Raw genomic sequence first — 22,334 nt, forward strand, 5'->3', positions numbered from 1 at the left:
CTTTCACATGAGGAGTTGAGCAACTACTGACTCTTGTGCCCAAAATGAGTTTCAACAGGATGATCTTATTCCAAAACTCAATGCTAATCCTGTAAGGGAGGCTGTCAGAAATGGGTTTAAGCAGGATGAAATATTACAGTTGCCAGCAGATATGTTTCAAATGACTAAAGAAAGCAGTACCCTGGCTGCATTTTGGTAGGTATGCAAACATCCTGGAACAAGTTTTGTGTAAGTCATTCTTCAAAAATGTTATAGAGGGAAATATATATATTTATATTTTAGTAGACCTTTTCAGCAATTTATGAGTCAAAAAAATTCAAAAACATTTGTAAATTCCATTTCCAGTTTGTAGTTAGACATGATCTGCAGTTACCCTACTGCATAGCGTAGATTACCCATAGAATGAGAAAATAGCACCAAGAGGAAAATGACTTATGCTCTAGGGTAAAAGATATCACAGATTCTGAGTCCAAATTACCTTCAGAAATTATTGGTCATCTCCAAACAGGCCCTGAGGCAAGGATTTAGGTGCAAGTAGTTTATCTGGGAGGTGAAGCATGGGAAGGGAGCTAGGAAGTAAGATAGGGAAAGAATGGAAACCAGTGAAGGGCGCCACTCTGGGCAACTGAGGCACACCCAGGCTGGGAAACCTGGACAAACTGTTGTGAGCACATTCCAGAAACTGTGCCACCAAGAGATAAGGAGGTTGGGCTATTATCCAGCAACTCTCATCCCTCTTTGGTTGGGAATTGTGCTGGTGTGTTAGTTTAGGGGCACTCCAGCCTACTCCAAGCCTTCCCTTAGCCAGAGAGACATGGGAAGGCTGGGTCAGTAGGTGACCTTCAGGGTATGCCTTCAGGGGACAGTGACACCACCCATGACCTAAAGTCTTCTGCTCCAATTATTTTATCAAATATATAGTTGTGTGTGGGTGTGCACGTGTGTGTATGAATATAAGTATATGTGTGTGTGTGTGTGTATATATATATATATATATATAAAATCTAACAGAAACTATTTTTACCTTCAAATATATTTCAAATTATTGGGGATAAAAATAGAATTTCTAAACTACCTTAATAAAATGCATTATCATTTTTCCCCCTATCATGGTATCTAACTATGAAAATTTAACAGCACTATATTTCAGTAAACTTTTGTGAGAGGTTTTATAAATGGTGAAATGGTAACCCAACTTTGTAGCTGATTGGGTGCACTGGCCCAAAATGCTGACCCTGGCCATCCTGGGAGGCACTGCCATGTGGTGAAAGAGCCCAAGACAGGAAGAGAGAGGGACTGGATGAAGACTGGGAGCCCAGCATTCTGCTTCTGCTGTAATCAGATCTTCTTGTGAAAGCACGTTGTCTCAGGGTTTTTTGTTGTTGTTGTTGTTGTTATTATTATTATTTAGCAAAAACTTAAATAAAACTGTGAGGAGCTAGATACACTTACCCTGATCTGAACATTGTACAATACATATAGTATAAATGTATTAAAACAAAAATCACATGATACTGCATATATCCATATAAACCTATAACTGTCAATTTAAAAAAAATTAAGATTTTTTATTTATTTGAAAGGCAGAGTTAGAGGGAAGAGACAGAGATATCTTCCTTCTGCTGATTCACTCCCCAAATGGCCACAATGGTCAGAGCTGGGCCAATCCGAAGCCAGGAACCAAGAGCTTCTTCCAGGTTTCCCACACCAGGGCAGGAACCCAAGCCCTTGGGCCATGATCTACTTCTTTCCCAGGCGCATTAGCAGAGAACTGAGTCAGAAGTGGAGCAATCAGGTCCCAAACCAGAAAATATTTTTTAATTTAAAAAGAAAGCTTATACAGTACTTATTGCCTTCCTGGCACAGTACTCAATACTTTTTAAGAATTAACTTGGAATCCTTAATACTAGAAGATAGATATTGCTATTTTAATTTTTTGGTTTGTTTGTTTGTTTATAGATTATGAAACTGAGGCACAGAGAGGCTAAATAACTTGCCCAAGGTCACATAACTAGCAGGAGGCAGAGGTAAGGTTTAAACAAAGACCATTTGGCTCTGAGTCTAGGCCTCAAATCAGATTTTAATGTCTCCATTGTCTTCATCTGTGGAATGGAACGAATAATACCAAGCTTACTTGCTGTGATGAGATGCTTCTAAAACAATTTGAAAAATAGGAAGCATTATGATTATATTTTCTGAAACGAAAAAACTGTCCACTGTAGTGTCAGCTGGTGGAGGTCTTGACAACAGCCTTTGGCTCCCTAATGAGCATAAAAAGCAGTCATGCTAATGGTGCACTTACTCTTTTGACTAGGAATTCTGACACTTCACAAAAAGTCAGTATGTATTATTTCATTTCATCATTACAACAATTGCAACTGTCCTGTGATATATTAAAAATACTCTTATGCTCACATTTTTTAGATTTATTTAGTTATTTGAAAGGCAGAGCTAGAGAGAGAGAGAGAGATATCTTCCATCCACTGGTTCACTCCTCAAATGGCCACAACAGCTGGGGCTGGGCCAGGCTGAAGCCAAGAGCCAGGAGCTGCTTTCAGTTCTCCCATGTGGGTACAGAGGCCCTGGGACTTGGGCCATCTTCCACTGCTTTCCCAGGCACATTAGGAAGGAGTTGAATCAGAAGTGGAGCAGCCAGGACTCAAACCCATGCCCATATGGGATGCTAGTGCAGCAGGCTGTAGCTTAATCTGGTGCACCACATCGCCAGCCCCACTTATGCCCACTTTAAAGATAATAAACCTGAGGCTTGTAGAGTGACTTGCCCAAAGTTACGTTGTGGACGATCAGAAAACCCAGGGCTCAAACTCAGGCATGTCTTCAAAGCTTTTGATTTTATCCCACTGTGAATAATGCTCTACTAACTGTGACCTGCCCCCCACCATAACAAATAAAAGAAAGCAAACCTAAGAGAAAAAAATAAAATGAAAGAAAGAAGTAGAAGTACAATGTAATGGCCATAGACCTTCAGTTTAGAAAAACGAAAAACCTCCTGGAGATGGATGGTGGTGATAGTGCACAGACTGTGGATATACTTACTGCTGCTGGACTATAAACTTAGAAATGGTTACAATAATAAATTTAGTTATGTGTCTTTCACCTCAATAACATTTAAGAAGGAAGAAAGGGGGAAGAGAGAGAGGGGGATGAAGAAGAGGGAGGAAAGAAGGAAGAAAGAAGAAATAGTTTATAAGTGTGTCACTGTGCAATTCTGGGGATATGTTAAGAAGCAACTGCAAGAGTTGCTTTGAGTCAACGAAGAGAAGGTAGTTGAGAAGTCATTGGCTAATTTGAAGGATTTTTTCAGTTAAAAAAAGTTATTATAGAAATCTCAAGAGCTGGTTGTAAAAATGTAGGCAAGAATTCTTAAAAAAATCACCTGTAAGTCTTGCACATCATGTTTTCATTTTTCCTTAGTCTTTTGTACAAAATTGAGAACATATAATTTTGTTTCATTGTTTCACAGTCTGTACATAAGCACCCCCTCCCCCCCACACACACACATATACTCGTGACCCCTTTAGCCAGCAGGTGGTGCTCTACAGGTGCCAGCAAGCCAGCATGACTCTGGCACCTGGTGGTCACTAGAGGGCAAAGTCCACGCTTTCACAGATTCTTCCTACAATTGGCTCCAGGGCAACATATCATGCGTGAAGCTCCTCCTACTCCCCAACCCCAAAATAATACATCTAGCAATACAAAGCATATCCTAAACATTTACTTCTGCATGGTCCTGTACCAGATACTAAAGAGGGCAAAAAATGTATGCTGTGGATACTCAGTGACATTTTCATTCATTCCATTCTGGAAATTAAGATTGATGTACCCTGGTTCACAGGAGTAGGAGCTTCTTAAGGTTAGGGTCTATGTCTTAATCACTTTATGCCTGCTTTATTTATTGAATAAATTTTCAAAAACTTGGATTAAAAATCTAGAACTCTTCATCCAGTTTGGCCTGTAAGGAAACAGTAAGGATGCTCAATATGACCAATCCACTCTGCTTTTTTGGCAAACACTTTTCTGTATCCCTCTTAACCCAAGTCACTCTGTACACCATCTTATCAGCCTTTTTCCAAGAGATCTTCTCCAGCTGAAACATTTCCTATTTGTAACCATTTCAACTCTAGAAGGATCACTCGGGTAACTAAGGAAGCGATTCTCTTTGGGCCCAATTCCTCTTTTAAACAGTTTGAAGGCAGCTTGCTCAATGAACCTAGTATGAAAAGACCTTACAGGAAGCAACATGATGCATGATGGTGGCTCATTGAAGGAGATGGGAAGATGTGCAGTGTCTGTTTCCATCTTTATTTTCCCAGTGAACGATAGAGCAGGTCCTGCCTTCATGTCCACCACCCGTGGAAGTTGGACTCCAGCTAGGCCTTGATTTAAAAGCATCTCACTTTCTGCACTTAAACAATTGCTATTCTTACAGAGGGCCCAGAGCATGCTGTAAAAGGCACTTGGCTTAAAGGTTTTGATTCTAGTTTCACTGTTTTCCAATCATATGATACAGAACCTTCGTTTCATCATCTGAAAACAGGGAAAATGCGATGGATTCCTGATGACCCAGACAGCTGATTGTGTGATATGAGAGGGCCCTGTAACCCAAAGGCATCACAACAGCTGTGGGATTCTTATTTATGATATCTGCTAGGAAGTCTGTTCTGGCTAACTAGAAAAGGGTCATGGATTCCCACAGGTCCATGCCGTTTAGAAAGGAAACGCTCACTGCTCAATGACCACCCCAGAAATCCTGCACTCAACTCCATATCAGGTAGCAGCAAACTAAGACCCACTGACCAAATCTGGTCCTCTGCCCGTGTCTGTAGGGCTAGGAGCAATGAATGGCTTTCACATTTCAAGTGATCAGGGGAAAAAAATCAAGAATGATACTTTGTAACATGTCAAAATTACATGAAATTCAAAGTTCAGTGTCCATATATAAACTTTATGGGAACACAGCCATATTCATTTTTTTTTTGGACAGGCAGAGTTAGAGAAAGTTCTTCCTTCCGTTGGTTCACCTCCCAGATGGCCGCTACGGCCCGCGCACTGCGCCGACCCAAGCCGGGAGCCAGGTACTTCCTCCTGGTCTCCCATGCAGGTGCAGGGCCCAAGGACTTGGGCCCTCCTCCACTGCACTCCCGGGCCACAGCAGAGAGCAGGACTGGAAGAGGAGCATCCGGGACAGAATCTGGCACCCCAACCGGGACTAGAACCCAGGGTGCCGGTGCCACAGTCGGAGGATTAGCCTAGTGAGCCGCGGCGCCGGCCAGCCATATTCATTTGTTCACATGTTGTTGGTGACTGCTTTCATGCTGCCAGGACAGAAATAAGTGGTTGCAAAAGGGACCTTATGGGCCACAAAGCCTAAAATGTTTACTTTGTGGGCTTTTGCAGAAAAAGTTTGTCACACCCTGGCCCATGCGTACAGAATGTGTGGACACGGCTAATGTTTCTGTTGTTCTACACCTGTCCCCACCAAAACCATTGGTGCCTTCTTTGAATGGAGGCCAACTCATCTTCCACCTCACCCAGCATGGCCTATTGCACTTACTGGGATAATGAAGACAGGTCGGTGAACCCTGCCATTGGTCTTTTAGTGCTAAGCACTCACTGCTCAGCAGGCTTCATCAGTTTATTAGCACATCTAAGGACAAGTTGGTATTTCAGACTCTGCTTGGCACTAGGGATATACAAGTCCCTGGCCACTGAGGATTTAAAATCTGGTGGGAGAAGCAAGAACATGCACAGGAAAAGCCCTTAATGAATAATTCGGATATTTTCCATGCCTTTGTGAAGAATTCCTGGCACAGACGATGCCAGGTCAGTGTGTGCAGTGCTGCTATCATGGTCCAGCCAAATGAGTACACATTTAATTACAGACCTGATGGACATGGAACCACGGAATATAAAAGAGGTCATCAAGCACCGTTTCTTTAACTTAAAGAAGAAACTGGAGGGCAGAGAGGTCCACATCTGGTTAGCTGAGAACCAGGACTGGAGCCCAGGTCTCTGGAGCCCCAAATGAGCAGTCGTTTTTGCATTTGACTATGACATTTTAGATTCGCGGGTCTTTGAAAGTACAAATAAAGAATATTTAAGTATTGAGTACACTGTCTTTACCTTGTAGTGCATGTATTTTTAGGCCATTGTTTTAACTTTCAGTTCCACCCCTGTTAACAAGCTAGGAAAGAAATTATGCACAATTCTGATTTTTCTGCTCTGCTGTGGTGCTACCTATGATTTAAAGTAGAAGGGGAGGAGAAAAGAAAATAATGAAATTTGCAAAAAGAAGGCCTGTTCTGGTTATCATTTACTGAAAATGAAATAAGCATTTCTTATGTGTTCTGGGGAAACTATTGTGTTTTTTTCATAATTATTTTCTAGTGTTTTTAAAGTTGTGTTTGAAGTTGTTCTAATAACAGAGGCCTGGTCTTGGTATGAAATTGCCCAACTCAATTAAAAACAAAGCAACCGGCTGGTGCTGCGGCTAACTAGGCTAATCCTCCGCCTGTGGCGCCAGCACCCCGGGTTCTAGTCCTGTTCGGGGTGCCGGTTTCTGTCCGGGTTGCTCCTCTTCCAGTCCAGCTCTCTGCTGTGGCCTGGGAGGGCAGTGGAGGATGGCCCAAGTGCTTGGGCCCTGCACCCGCATGGGAGACCAGGAGGAAGCACCTGGCTCCTGGCTTTGGATTGGCACAGTGTGCCGGCTGTAGCAGCCATTTGGGAGGTGAACCAGTGGAAGGAAGACCTTTCTCTCCATCTCTCTCTCTCACTAACTCTACCTGTCAAAGAAAAAAAAAAAAAACAAAGCAACCACCACAGGGAAATAAGAAACCTTGAGAAGCTTAAAGTTGACTTAGTTATTCTGTTTATATATGGACAGCACAAAGTAAGTCACAGAGACATATTATTGTCACAGTAAATTCTACTCACACCACAAAATAAATTTCTTCATGTGCTAAATTTTGCATTTTCCCCTTCTTTCCTAGGTAACCATTGGTTATCAGCACTGGCCAACTGGCTTGAGTACCATACAAAAGGAGGAGGAAGAGGGGGTGGGGAAAAGGAAAAGGAAGGGGGAAGGGGGAGGAGGAGGAGAATAGGAAGGAAGGAAAGAAAGGAAAAGTAATAAAGGAATGAATTTGAAAGAAATGTACCTTAGGAACATTTTGCTTCTTTCCTGACCATGAAATTTCAACTCTTATCAATCACTGCATAATTAAATGCCAGCTCCAGCTCTTGCTTAATGGCTGCAGATCCCAGAGGCTTTGATGTACCTACGTGCTTGGCGGTGGCTACAGCTGCAGGCATCAGCTGAGAGTCCTGACTTTCTCACTTTGAGGTTAGCCAGAGCTCACTGTCCACCTCTGAATTGCTGAGATACTTTGAGGCTGTGAATGCTGATCCCAGTGTCCCGCACAGGTAGTTCTGAACTCCTCTTCAAAAGAACTAGTGTTTGTGTAGTTTTGAGGGCAACAGATCAGGTCTTTAAGAGAAGTGGTATAGGATTTTCCTGTCCTAATAATGGCAAACTTGCTTGTGGCTGACCAACTCTCTAGAAATGAAAAGTTAGAAAAACTCTCTTTGAAAACATCAGGGAAATACCCAAGCTATCAGGATTTGAGGAGCCAAAACCCTGGAGAGAAAGGAAGTGCAAAGAGGCAAAGCTGTTATTCAGTCTCATTTTCCCTTTAAGGCATTTACCAAATTTCAAGAAGCAGCAGAGAAACCCAGACCTGGGCAGAGCTTCTAGCAGTTTTAGGATGAGGGGGAACAATAAGTGGGGTTCAGGGCCCACATAAAGGAGTTCCCCAGGTTAACACCCCAGGCTTTTGAGATGCCCAAAGGGGCAAGCCCTGGTGATAGAGAACTAGAAATAGATCTGCTCTCACAGAGCCCCAACCCCAGCTTCCAACCTGCTCTCTGATAGGGTCCAATATATTACCCCCTCCCAACTGCCCGTAAGAAACAATGCTAATCTTGTCTGAAAGATCATATCATTAAGAATCTCAAATTATCTGTAATTCTTCATATATAAAATCAGGTATTCAAATATATTTTGTATACCAGGAAACTAAATAAAATGGCCAAAATACAACAGAAAAAAAGGATATAATAGATTTGAATCCATTCTACATGCTAGAGTTACCAGAAAGGAATTTTAACATATCTTGGGAGGGGTAGGTATTTGGTCTGGTGGTTAAGTGCCACTTGGGATGACTACATCCTGTATTGGAGTGCCTGGGTTTGAGTCCTGGCTCCAGTCCCAATTCCAGCTTCCTGCTAATGCTTACCCTGGAAGGCAGACATAGTTGGCTCAACTAGTTGGGTCTCTGTTATCCATGTAGGAGACCTAATTTGAGTCTTGGCTCAGCCAGACCCAGCACTGCCAGTTGTATTCATTTGGGGAGTGAATAAGTGGATGGGGGAGGTCTCTCTCTCTCTCTCTCGATCCCTCACTCCTTCCCCCTCTCCCTCTCTCTCTCTCTCTAACTGACCTGAGTACCATACAAAAGAAGGAGGAGGAGGAGGCTGGGGAGGAGGAAAAGGAAGGGAAGGAGAATAAGAAGAAAGGAAGGCAAGTAAGAAAGAAAGGAAAAGTAATAAAGAAATGAATTTGAAAGAAATATACCTGCCCACTAAAATTTCAACTCATCAGTCACTGCATGGTTAAAACTCTCTCTCTCCTCCCACCTCTCTGCCTTTCAAATAGAAAGAAAATAAATTTAAAATTTATAGATTAAACAAAACACATGAGGACTAATTTTTGAAATTAGATTATAATATGGAACCAAATGGAAATTCTAGAATTAGAATGTACAATAACTAAAATTAAGTATTTGTAAATGGAAGGTTCAGAAGTTTAGATAAAGCTGAAGAGAAGATTAATGAACATAAAATAGCCAGACTGAAGTATAGCAAGAAAAAAAGGATGGAAAATACAGAAATGGAAGTTGGAAATTTATAGAACATGGTGAAATGGCAAAATGAAATTGTGTTTAACATAATTTTCAGCTCTTTATTTAGTAGAGAAGCTAAGCCTTTGACTTTAAATTAAAAATATTAATTTGAGAAAAAATGTTCTCAGTAACATGAGTCTGACCTTAGTGTAAAATTGCCTGCCTTAATAAAAGCAAAAACAACTAAAGGGGGAAAAAACTTAACGAGCTTAAAGTTAACCTGTAGTTATTTGTGTAGATAGCATAAAGAAGGAGACGAAAGAATAGAATGAAAGCAATATTTGATGTTGTAATGGTTGAGAACATTCCAAAACTGACTAAAATCTTCAGGTCACACATTTAAGAAATGCTATGAATCCAAAACAGGAAAAATAAAAAGAAAACTGCATCTGTACAACTAGGTGCATCATAGTAATACCACTGAAAACCAAAGAGAAAAATTTTAAAATCCATCCTAGAGGAAAAAAAATCAATATTGTTAAAAGAGCAATAAAACTGACATCTGACGTCACAGCATGGACAACGAATGGAGACTTCAAAGTGTTGAAAGATAAGCATTCGCCAGCCTAGAACTCTAAAATTCCACTGAAAATATCCTCCAAAAATTACATAAAATAAAGACATTTTCAGACCAACAAGAACAGAAAAATGTATCACTATTTGATTTACACTAACTGAAATATTGAAGCAAGTTCTTTGGGCAGAAGTACAGTGGTCTCAGATGAAGCCAGAGAGATGCAGGATGGAATGAAGAAAAACAGAAAATATAAGTGAGCGACTCTAAATCTAAATCTAAAGGCAAATACATGAGTAAATGTAAAGTCTATACAAGCAATGAAAGTATGTGGATTTTAAAATACAGAGAAAATTACGATATAGAATCATAATAACTCAAAGCAAGAATCAACAAAATGAAGGTGGAAGTGTCCTGTTATCCTCCCCTTGTCCAGGTAGAATGAGAGTTTCTAAATTATAGTAGATTCTAATAAGTCAAGGATAAATGTGGGAAATTCTGGAGTAACCTCTAAAATAATATTAAGAAGAGTTTATGTAATTAACAAACTCATGGAGAAGCTGGACTATAGGATTCTTCATTCTGGGGAAAAATGCATGAGTTTTTACACAAAATAAGCTTATCTTTATTTTTTTAAAGAAAGATTTATTTGGCCGGCGCCATGGCTCAATAGGCTAATCCTCCGCCTGCGGCGCCGGCACACCGGGTTCTAGTTCTGGTTGGAGCACCGGATTCTGTCTTGGTTGCTCCTCTTCCTATCCAGCTCTCTGATATGGCCCGGGAGTGCAGTGGAGGATGGCCCAAGTGCTTGGGCCCTGCACCCGCATGGGAGACCAGGAGAAGCACCTGGCTCCTGGCTTTGGATCAGCGTGGTGTGCTGGCCGCAGCGCGCCAGCCACAGCGGCCATTGGGGAGCGAACCAACGGAAAAGGAAGACCTTTCTCTCTGACTCTCTCTCTCTCTCACTGTCCACTCTGCCTGTCAAAAAAAATAAAATAAATAAATAAATAAAAGATTTATTTATTTGAAAGACAGAGTTACAGATAGGCAGAAGCAGAGAAAGAGAGAGAGAGGTCTTTCATTTGCTGGTTCATTCCCCAAATGTCTGCAATGGCCAGAGCTGTGCCTATCTGAAGCCAGGAGCCCGGAGCTTCCTGTGGGTCCTCCACATGGGTGCAGAGGCCCAAGGACCTGGGCCATCTTCTGCTTTCCCAGGACAGAGCAGAGAGCTGGATCAGAAGTGGAGCAGCCAGGACTCAAACCGGCGCCCATATGGGACGCCAGCTCTGCAGGTGGCAGCTTTACTTGCTATGCCATAGCGCCAATCCTTAAGCTTATCTTTCAAATCCATTTGTAAAATCTTTGAACTTTTCTTATAGCATAATTTTTTCTTTTACTTTTTTCATATAAATACATTTAAAAATTTTTTCCCAAAGAAATTTAAGGAGTACAAATTTTGTAAGTACAACTTCAGGAATATAGTGATTCTTCCCACCATACCCACCCTCCCACCCCACCTCCTCTTCCCTCTCCCATTCCCAGTCCCATTCTTCATTAAGATTCATTTTCAATGAACTTTATACACAGAATACCAACTTTTCTATACTAAGTAAAGATTTCAACATTTTGTGTGTGCATGTGTGCACACACAGATACAAAAAAACTGAGGAAAAGTTTTACAGTTAATTCTCATAATACAACTCATTTAGTCACTGTGCATGGGAAGTGCACAGTGACTCCTGTTGTTAATTTAACAATTAACACTCTTATGTATGATGTCAGTGATCACCCCAGGCTCTTGACATGAGCTGTCTAGGCCATGGAAGCCTTTTGAATCCACAATCTCTGTTAGTATTTAGACAAGGCCATAAGCAAAGTGGAAGTTCTCTCCTCCCTTCAGAGAAAAGTACATCCTCCTTTGATAGCTACTGCTTTCCACTGGGGTCTCACAGAGATCCTTCATATAGAACATTTTTTGTCACAGTGTCTTGGCTTCCATGCCTGAAATGCTCTTGTGTGCTTTTCAGCCAGACCAGAATGCTTTAAGGGCTGATTCTGAGCTCAGAGTGCTATTTAAAGCACTTGTCATTCTCTGAGTCTGCTTTGTTGACTGCTTCCCATGTTGGAACATTCTCTCTTTTTTAATTCTATCTATTATTATTGCCAAACACTTAGTTCTGCATACATTCCTACAGACTTACTTCTAAGGGTACAGTTTAAAAACTTGTCATGGGACCCCAAATCCCATTAAGCTGGGTGGTAAAAATGCCATCTTAAGTGTTAAAGTGATCTTTTTAAGTGTTAAAATGAGCATATAGATAGGATTAAATGTTAAAGGGATCATATAAATAATTTTAAGATAATTTAAATGAAGGTAAGCAAGGAAGGAAACAATCATGAAACAGGTGAGATAAATAAAAATATGGGAGTTGAATTGAATGTATCAATGTCTGTGTTTATAGGGCAGAAACCTGTAGGCCAATTACAAACAGCAAACATTTTTGTATAAAAGCACTCATGGATCACCACAAAATACCAACAGTGATGAAGGTAGAACAAAACTCGATGTGAACACATTCTATGGCAAACAGGTTAATAGGTGTTATTAATTGAATATTTAAGATTACTTGAAGCACAAGAAAACTTGAAATGCTATGAATTTTTACAGTTCATGTAGGAAAGATACTTGATAGTTATTGCTGAGGTTGGAATGTCCCCTCCAAAACTGATGTTGAAATGTAATGCCATTGTAATTACATTTTGAAAAAGTGAGACCTTTAAGAAGTGACTAGAGGCCGGCGCCGTGGCTCAACAGGCTAATCCTCCGCCTTGCGGCGCCGGCACACCGGGTTCTAGTCCCGGTCGGGGCACCGATCCTGTCCCGGTTGCCCCTCTTCCAGGCCAGCTCTCTGCTGTGGCCAGGGAGTGCAGTGGAGGATGGCCCAAGTGTTTGGGCTCTGCACCCCATGGGAGACCAGGAGAAGCACCTGGCTCCTGCCATCGGAACAGCCGGCCGCAGCGCGCTACCGCGGCGGCCATTAGAGGGTGAACCAACGGCAAAGGAAGACCTTTCTCTCTGTCTCTCTCTCACTGTCCACTCTGCCTGTAAAAAAAAAAAAAAAAAAAAAAAAAAAAAAAAAAGAAGTGACTAGGTTATGAGGGCTCTGCCCTCATGAATGGATTAATGCTCTTATCTGAGCAGTGGGTTAGTGACCGTAAAAGCAGGTTGTTCTGTTTCTCTCTCTCATGCATACTCACTTGCCCTTCTGCCGTGTTATCATGCAGCATGAAGACCCTCTCCAGATGCCATGACATGCTCTTGTATTTCCCAGCCTCCAGAACCAGGAGCCAAATAAACTTTCGTTCTTTGTAATTTACCCAGTCTGTGGTATTCTGTTATAGCAGCAGAAAACAGACTAAAACAGTGGCTCCCTCAAGTTTGATGGTAATCCTAGATATTAAAATGACAGTACCAATAATGGAATTTGAGGCTGAAAGAATCTTTTCTAACTTCTCATTAAGAAAAAAAAAAACAATTTTAATCAGTCATGGAAAAGTAGTGACTTATCCTTCCAATTTCTCTATGGAAATGAGTATTACCAAACCATGGTCGTCATCTTAAGAGGAGACAAGTGAAGATGATGGCAAAATATTCAGGAGAAGAAATATGATAGAGCAATGTAAGGCAGTTATTTAACAGATTGTGTTAAGTGTCCAGATTTTGTGATGCTTGTGGGATTTATCAGTTTATTTAAGTTTGCTGTTATAGTTTCTAAATTTCATGTATGACTTAGAAATGTTTTAAACATCCCTCTCTCTGCCTAATTTTGTATTTATAATTTCATTTGTTTTTTCTTTAAAAGGCCCCCAAATAGTCCCCATACGTTCTGGATAAGCTTTTGTCATGTAGAGTTGGAACCACTGTTCTACTTCAGTCACTCAGTGAACCATCAAAGGAAGTTACCAGCATGATTCAAAGGTCATAATCCTGTATTCCAGGTTCACCCAATAGGGCCTATCGGAATGCATTCATTTATTTATTCCTGCCTTCATGCATCCATCCACTTATCTATTAAACAGGCTTTTATTGAGCACTTCCTACAGATTAAGAACTGTTCTAGAATCAGAAAATACACCAGTGAATGAGATGGCCTCCAATTCTTTTGGAATTTCTAGAAATGGAAACAGTGAACAAATAAACAAATGAATGAAATATTTATCAAGAAAGTAATACTGGGTAGTATTTACCCAAGAGAAATAAAGACATATATCCTTGTAAAATTGCACATGAATGTGTGGCAGGCTTATTTATAATCATCTCAAAGTGAAAACAACCCTAATGTTCATTAACTAGAGAATTCATAAACAAATCATAGTATATCCATGTTATGGAACACTACTCAGCAAAAAAAAGAGCAAATTATTTATATGTGCAACAACATGAGTTGAAAGAAGCCAGATTCAAACAACTATGTAATGTATGATATCGTTTATGTCAGACTCGAACAACTGCATACTGTATGATAGCATCCTTGTGGCATTCTGGAAAAGATCAGTGGTTGCCAGGAGCTGGGAGTGGAGGAAAGAGAGAGACTACAAGGGGACATGAGAGAGTTTTGGTAAGTGCTGGTTGTGATGGTGATGGCTAGTATGACTGTATGAGTTTTTCAAAAGTCAAAAAACGTATACTTAAAAATGTACTACGAGTAAATTACACTTCAATAAATATGAAAAAACAAACTGGACAATAGGATAGTTTAGTCATTCCATTAGACTGAGTGGTCAAAGAAGACCTCTTACAGGAGGTGATATTTAGTATGTAAAATGAACCTCTTCACAATCCCCTGTTCTGTTACTTGGAGGTTAAAAAGGAGAATGGAGAAAATGTTTTTTACTTTATTCTGAAAAACATGTGTTTTAATTAAGACAGAATTTATGCAACTCTACACACTAGGATTTATCGGTGCAAAATGCAAATTGAAGTCTATTTGCAAAGGATAGTATTGACAGGCACAGTTCGGAAAACCTCACTGGGGAGCCCTTTCAGCCTGTGCTGTTTATTTCATGATCAAGGCTGTGCTTTCCTTGCTGCCATGCACACTAAGTTGCCAGAAAATATGCTCAGTTAATCACATAAGAGCCTGACACTTTCAAAGATAATGTGTGAGACACAAGGGCAAAGTTCTTTGCCGCCCTTCTCTTGCATCTCGCTCCAGTTGAGAGCGCCTTTCTGGGAAGGCCCAGTTCCACACCACCTGTCCTCTGATCACTCCCAGAGCCTACAGGCAGCTGGGGTGGCTCCTCTGCCATGGGAGCCACACGTTGAGTTTCATTTCAGAGAGACAGCAGAGACTTCCGAAAAGCCAAGCCAGAGTGAAGTTATGAACTGGCAGCTCACGGAAACTGCTGCAACAGAAACTTTCTGGAAGGATACTTGACGAGAAATCAACCCACGTCTTCTCTTGTGACAAAGGGGCCAGTCTCCTTGGGTCCAGTGAAGCAGTCGAGAAGGCTTTAGATTGCACTGGCATGACTCCTTTCAAGGGGCCCACCGTGGACTCCTGTTTGGGAGGCAGTCGTAACCACTGTGCAGAGAAGGGAAATAGACTCAGACTCCGGGTTTTTCTGTGTTTCGATGGTTTCTGAAGAAAACTTTCCAGTTTCCCTGTAGGAACTGGGAGGTGGAGTGAGCAGGGCTCCAGTCTGACTGTACTCTGTTGTAATAGGTTATATCCCACCACCTCTTTTGGTTTCTGTGTCAAACAGGGTTTGAACTTTAAGATGACTTCTGTCTCTGGCTATTGGACTTTATCATTTTTTCCCACTGCTCAAAAATCAAATAGTGAGTGTCTTCTTACTAGAAATAGGATGGGCCTCGGTGTCATAGAAGACATGGACCCCATGGTGCTTCCCATGTGATTAAGGAAGTAGAAAACGCACCTGTAAAAGGACTTAGTACTACAAGGCAGGATAGTTCAGTATGTAATGAATTAATTTAGTAATTAATTCAGCATTTAAAAAACATCCTTTAGGGAAGGAATAAAAAATCAGCGAAAGCAAAAGTAATTGCTTCATAGAAGAGAAAGGATTTGAACTGTGCCTGGAGGGATGCATAGGATTTGAGTAGATGTAGAGATTGGGGCCCAGCCATCAGGGAGGGCAAATGAAGTTGCGGAGGCAAGAAGTCTGGTGGTGCCTGTGGGAATCAATGATAAGAATTTGAGTAGTGCAGTATTTGTTCTGGAACATCTTGGGACAGGAGGATATGAAGACTGATTTGCAGATGGAAGAGGGCTTGTAAAAGAGAATGGAAAGACCAGACGGAAGTTCTTAATGCAGATCTGGAAAGAAAGCCTCACCAGTGGGATGCCTAAATTCCCCATGTGACTAGAGATTGTGCTGCACTTACTGATTTTTCCCCTCTTCAAGAGCGAGTGTCTTCCAATGGAAGGAATTTCACAGACAGGAAGAGCCTGTGCAGCTGGGAGGCATCTGATATTTGAGGAATTTCTGATATTCTCTATGTGAATAGCAAACTTGCATCCCCAAGGCACAGAGCAGTCTTTCCTGCACTGTCCAACAGAATTTTCTGCAATGGAAATATTGTGCATCTGCACTGTCCGACAGAGTAGCCACTAGTCTCCTGTGGCTCCTGAGCACTTGACATGTGGCTAGTGTGACCAAGCAGTGGGATTTTCTAATGAAATAGTAAGAAATCTCTGCCCTCAACATTCACCCTAAGCTATCTAAAACTGTAAAGCAATGAATGTATGACAGGCTAGAAAAAAGACAAACAAGTGAAATACTTCAAAGCCCTGTGATACAAGATAATTCTCATTTTTAGAAGAGCATCAGGATATTAGGGATAGAATGACCCTGACTTAGGGATTTAGGGAAGAGGCTTGAGCCATATTCTGAATAAGTGAGATGGCAGATAAAAATAAGATTTTAAGAATTGGGGATATCACAGGAATAATCTAGCTCAATTCCATCATTTTATAGATGATTAAGGTCAGAGTTACGTGACTTGATTCAACTCCCTCATATGGGCAGTAATGGCAGAAAATTTGTCTAAAATGCAGGTCTGTTGATGCCCTTTCCAAGCCCGTGCACCACCAGGGATGAGGATTCTTATCCCTAGAAAAAGAACAAGTGCTCTAGAGAGTGGGTCAGACTTAGCATAAGCAAGGAAGAAGAGCCAGGAACAGCTCAGCATAACCACTGCATGTGAGGACACCAATGTGTGCATGGGTAGAAATGAGGGGAGGCGAGGGAGGGCAAGGGGCTTGATACAAACCTGCAATCGGCCAGTCATGTGAATCCAGAATGCTGGTTTCTGGGGCTACCTTGAAGTCTGCATTTGACATAATGGCAGTGATATAAACTTTTCTGGGGAAATGTTATTGTTTTTTCGTGTTGACAAAGACTCAAGTCTACCTGGGGAAGGGGAAGACTGCAGAAAGGATGCTGGGAGGAGTAATGGCATTGCTGGTCAACCTAAGGGGGCAGGGATGGAGTCAACTCACATCTCAGAAACCCTGATTCAGTAGAGTTAGGAAGGGGCCTTTGAATCTGTATGTTTTTAAAGTTCACTCTGTGATTCTGATGATTATCCAATTTAGAGGGCCTTCTGCTTCATCCTTTTACCGATCGATCTAATATATAACCGTTTGACAATATTTACTAAATATATGCCCCCAACGACCCAGTAATTCCATCCCCAATATGCACTTGGAAGAAAAAACACTTCTTTATGTTGTGGGCATAAATAAGGATGTCCAGAGCAGGCTGTCAACCCCACACTAGAAACAAGCCAGTGTGCATAAGCATTGGCTGAGGCATATTCATAAAAATGGAAGGCTACACGCAATTTAAAAGAACAAATCATTGTTATGTGCACTAACATGGATGAATATCACAAAAGTAATGATAAGCGTAAGAAGACGGACACAAAGGAGTGTGTACTATGATTACATCTATAGGCAATCAAATCATTGACAAATAATCTGATGGTTGACATCAGACCAGTGATAGCCTCTCTGAGGGAGGATGTTTGCTAGGAAGGAGCATAAGAAACTCTGGGAGTTGTTCTAGATCTCCATCTGAGTAATGCTTATGTGGCTATATAGACATGTGGGAATACATGGAGCTGGTACTTTTTCAGTTTCCTGTAAAAATAGATTATATCTTGTTGAGAAAAAAATATAAGTATTTGCACTGCCAACCTCATGGGATTGTTACAAAAATTCCATAGCTTTTAAAAACTGAGGTAAATAGAAGAGTACCACCTTACATCATCTAACTGGCTTGATACCTATTTTTTCTCATTGGAATGGGTTAGATGCTACCTGTGATTGAGGGACCCATCAGCTTGTTGAAGCCTTGGCAAAACTTACTGAAGGCACACTGAGCTGTAAAAGGGTGCAGCCTGCATTTGGAAAGAGCTTTCAAACATGGTCGTTTTTGAAACTTCAGAGGAGAGTTCCCTGCAGCTGCATCTTTACATCGTGTGCCCTCACTGCCCTCTCAGTTTCCCTCCCCAAGAAGACAGCCAACACCATCTGGACCACTGACTGCACTCATCACACCAGAAGCCAATCTCTCCTCTTCCCATCAAGAAAAAAGGATCCCATCCTGAAGTGCCTTCGGCCGTTGGAAACGAGCCAGAGGGTTCTGCCAGCTCCAGAGGGCGCTGGCCGTGACTCAACTCTGTAACTGCCTGTGGTCATTAGGACCTCGTGGGCAGATGTGAGCAGTAAGAGCAAGCCGAAGTGGAGGAGAGGGAATGGAGAGACCCTGACCCTTCGTGGCATAGCTCCTCTCTGCGCCATTACTTTTCCACCTTTGACAATAACATGTGTGCCACACAGTGTACTCAGGCAGCTAAGTATAAACACATGTCTACCAGTACTGATAACACTATCTTTATTTGCCCATTACTCAACAAAGCCAGATCACCTGAGAACTGTTTGTTCCTCTAGAAAATGGGAATCCACCACATATATTAAAACGTGGGACATTTTCTTCAGTCTAAACTTTAAAGAGCTGCTTCGGTGCCCTTTCCAAAACACTCTCAAGCCCTAGGCACCTGTAGCACATGACATCAGTTGCTTTTAAGACAGAAAGCTAGAGTCGCTCTGCCAGTTTTCCTTACTTTGGTCTGTGCTGTGTCCGAGTCGGATCGTTATTGTGTCCAGTTTTCAGAACGAGGAGCACATAGAATATGCTCAGCAATTTGTGTGAACAACCACCAACTACTTCCTTGCTCGTTAAGTCAAACAAGTGTTTTTTATATGATAGATGTTTGATAAATGTTCAAAGGAGTAATATGAATGATTAATAAGAATTAATGAACTATACAACATATTCATACAGAAAATGCAATTCACATATGTGTGTATCTCCCAGAATAAAATCCTGTAGGGGATTCCCTTCTCCCCTACCTCCCAAAGGCATTATATATGAAAACTCCCAAAACTCCCAAAGGCATTATGTATGAAAGCACATTAACAAAGAGAGGGAAATTAAAAGTTAATCTTGAATGGAACTTTCTCCTGGAAAAAAAAAATCCAGACAATGTCTGATTTCATTTAAGGGAGGCTTAGAAAACCAGCTTATAACTGTTCAGGCACAGAGAGAAAAAGTTAAACAGAGGAAAATGAATTTCAAAGAAAAGGGCCTTCTTTTCTGCTCTTGGCTGTTTCTGAAAGAATATTTTGTGGAAATGCAACGGGACTTTTCTGATATCTGAAGGTTTGGGGCTGCTTCTAAGAAACCTTTGCCTCAGACTTAAGCTCTATTGGGTGTGATTGTCTTTCTCACAAGGCAATTCATTTTACAAGGAGGGAGAAGTTAGGAAAAGGCATCACTAAATCCATTTCACCTCCAGAAAATGCAGCTCAGTCTTATGCTAAGAGATTTTTTTTCTCATTTGTCTTCTCCTGTCCTCAGCATTCACTCACTTTCCCCACTATAAATCAATATATTAAACTCAAGAAGTAAGCCCCAGAACAAAAAAAAAAAAACCATGCCTGTAAAGGAAGCTGAGTTTGAGAAAAACTTGCCCCTGTGCAAATAGCTCTGTCTGCTACGACAAGGTGGCTTATTTACAAGGCATCTGGCACCTTCAGACAGCATATAACTTCATCCAGTACTCACCTGTCGGCCGAGAGCGCTGTGAGTGTGAAGACAGACACCCCCACCGAGGTAAGCTGTATGAAGGGGATCAGCTTGCAGCCAATCCTGCCAAACAACCATCGGTCAGCCAGGTACCTGCTGGCATCCACGGGAGCACACGTTACGAGGAGGAGCAGGTCTCCCAAAGCCAGACTGGAGATGAACAGGTTCGGCACGTTTCGCATGGACTTGACTGTGCAGAAGATCTTGATCAGAGTAATGTTGCCAATGAGGCCTATCAGAATGATCACCCCATAAATTGCAGGGATGACATAGAGGATCCCAGGGTAGAACCGGTCTTCATTCATGGGGAGATCCGTACTGTGGTTGGAGACGTTGTAGTGTATGCAATAGTCCACTTCCAAGTTCAGAGCGAAACAGTCATTTAGAGCCATCTCTGGGTCTAAAAGTGCCCTTAGATGCTATTTCTTAACTTTTGATTTTGCAGTTAGGTGAAGATGAGGATGAGATCTATGCTGGACTCTCCCTTCTTTATTAAAAGTACTCTGAGTATATTAACACTTTTTTTTTCAGAACTGTCTGTCACTATTTTGATGCTGGGGTTTCTCTGGCCTTTGCGTGACCAGTGCAATCCATCTCTGAATTCGATACACTAGCAATGAAAACTCAGTCTCCCAAAAGACTTAGAGGTAAGCAGACTCTAGCAGCTCTTTTCACCTCCATCCGAGGCTGAGTCTCCCTGGCTGCAGTTTACTAAGAACTTTTGGTCTGCTGTTTTCACCCAGCATTTCCTGACTTTCCTGATATTTTTAACCTGAAGGTTTAAAGTGGGTAGAAAAAAAATTGCACTGAGAAAGCCTCAAATCCTATAGGCAGGATGCTTTGTACGTCACCGGCTTCACCAGCGAACTGCTGCTCAGCTGAGCTGAGGCTCTGAAGAGGAATCGGGCTACGTATAGACAGAGAATGCCAGCCCCCTGCTGGACACTTCAATCACTGCCTGGTCGCCTGCTTGCTCCAAATCAGACTCAGCCCGCGGACTGCAGTTCCTACGTGGCTTAACATTATCTTTGGCTTCTCATTTCTGCACGCAGCACTATGGTACATATTTACTAAATGTTGCTAGTGCTCTGCAAAGGCAGTGCAGGTATTTCTGATACCATCCTCATGAACCCAGATGGGGCTCATAATTCCATTTTCTCGTCTTTTCTAACACATTAGAATGACATGTTAGGGTTGCTGTAAAATCACATCTTTGGTAAATGCACCCAGGTGCACACAACATCCCTAAGTGAGATGTTCCTTTGAACGGGGACTACTACTGAGAAGCACATGCACAGGACTCTCACCTTATAACTTTACAACTATCTGGAAAAAGCAGAAGCACAGTGCTCATGTGTTTTGTCCGGTGTATTTACCAAGCCCTTCCTTTCCCCTTTACCAGAGAGAAATTGAATCACAAGCCAGCTGTTATTCCTTGTTTTTTTTTTTTTAAGATTTATTTGTTTATTTATTTATACGAAAGAGTTACAGAATAAGAAGCAGAGAGAGAGGGAGGGAGGAAGGAAGAGGTCTTCCATTCGCTGGTTCACTCCCCAGATGGCTGCAAAACAGCCGGAGCTGCGCTGATCCAAAGCCAGGAGCCAGGAGCTTGTTCTGGGTCTCCCACACGGATGCAGGGGCCCCAGGACCCGAGCCAACTTCTACTGCTTTCCCAGGCCATAGCAGAGAGCTGGATGGGAAGTGGAGCAGCTGGGACTTGAAACAGCACCCATATGGGATGCTTTACCTGCTACGCCACAGTGCTGCCCTCCCCCCACCCCCAGTTGTTATTCTCATCTCTCAAAGATCAATAATTTTTTCTAGAAAATGGGTCTTTTCTCATCTGGTCTAAAAAATGATATGAATTGGCACTTTGATGCAGCTATTTGCAATGTTTTAATCAAGTGTTTGTTGCATTTTGTAAGCAAGTTTCCTCTTAAGCCCTGAGTGGGAAATAAAGAACTATAACAGAGTTACAGATAGAATACCAAGGAACTGGGGTGGGGTGGAAAGAGATAAGTTATAGTTGAAGGAATGCTAGGAGAGTCTTCATTTTGGAACTACTACTAGAATTAGGCTTAGACCTTTTAGCCAACAACTTAAAAACATGTTGTAAGAGCATATCTTCAAGAGTTAGAGTCAGCTCTTCCAGGTAGGAGACATAGGCAGTTCAGGACTGTAAGGAATAAAGAAATGTCCGCTTACCAGCATTCCAGGGCCCACCAAGGAAGCCTCCAAGTGTGTAGTTAAGGACACTTCCAGGCTGCCATATTCCTTGCTGCCAGTTGTAGGGAGACTTCAGGCCACATGTCTGGAGCGGGAAGAGCTTCTCAGTGGAGATCAGTATCAGTGACAAGTAAACAGCCAGGACTGCCAGAGACCAGCTCCAGCCAGTCCAGGGGCCCCAAGGTGTGAGAGGTGTTGGCACTCGAAGAAATGAGAGACACTCCCAGCAAGGCTGATGGCATGGCTCTGGCTCTCGAGCACCAGACTTTATTTTTATATCACAAGTCAAATAATGATTCTTTTTTCTCACAATAACAAGTCTGTTGTCCATTTTTTTCTAATTACAATTTCTCTGATTTTCAAGGGCATATTTAGAGCATGGGTTGCAATCAGACAGGTGCAAGATAACAGGCTGCCCACAAAAGTCAAGGCCC

At 41.8% G+C, this 22,334-nt stretch overlaps 1 protein-coding gene across 1 annotated transcript in view; it reads right to left on the bottom strand.

Moving 5' to 3' along the window:
* The window catches only part of GRPR (gastrin releasing peptide receptor), a 35,502-nt gene extending 15,436 nt beyond the window's left edge, over positions 1-20,066 (bottom strand). Inside the window, exon 1 of the mRNA XM_062184296.1 lies at positions 19,654-20,066. Coding sequence (XP_062040280.1) covers positions 19,654-20,066 — 413 coding nt within the window. The remainder of the gene's footprint in view (positions 1-19,653) is intronic.
* Between the last annotated feature and the right edge of the window lie 2,268 nt (positions 20,067-22,334).

The sequence above is a fragment of the Lepus europaeus genome, chromosome X, assembly GCF_033115175.1.
Source record: "Lepus europaeus isolate LE1 chromosome X, mLepTim1.pri, whole genome shotgun sequence".
Lineage (NCBI taxonomy): Eukaryota > Metazoa > Chordata > Mammalia > Lagomorpha > Leporidae > Lepus > Lepus europaeus.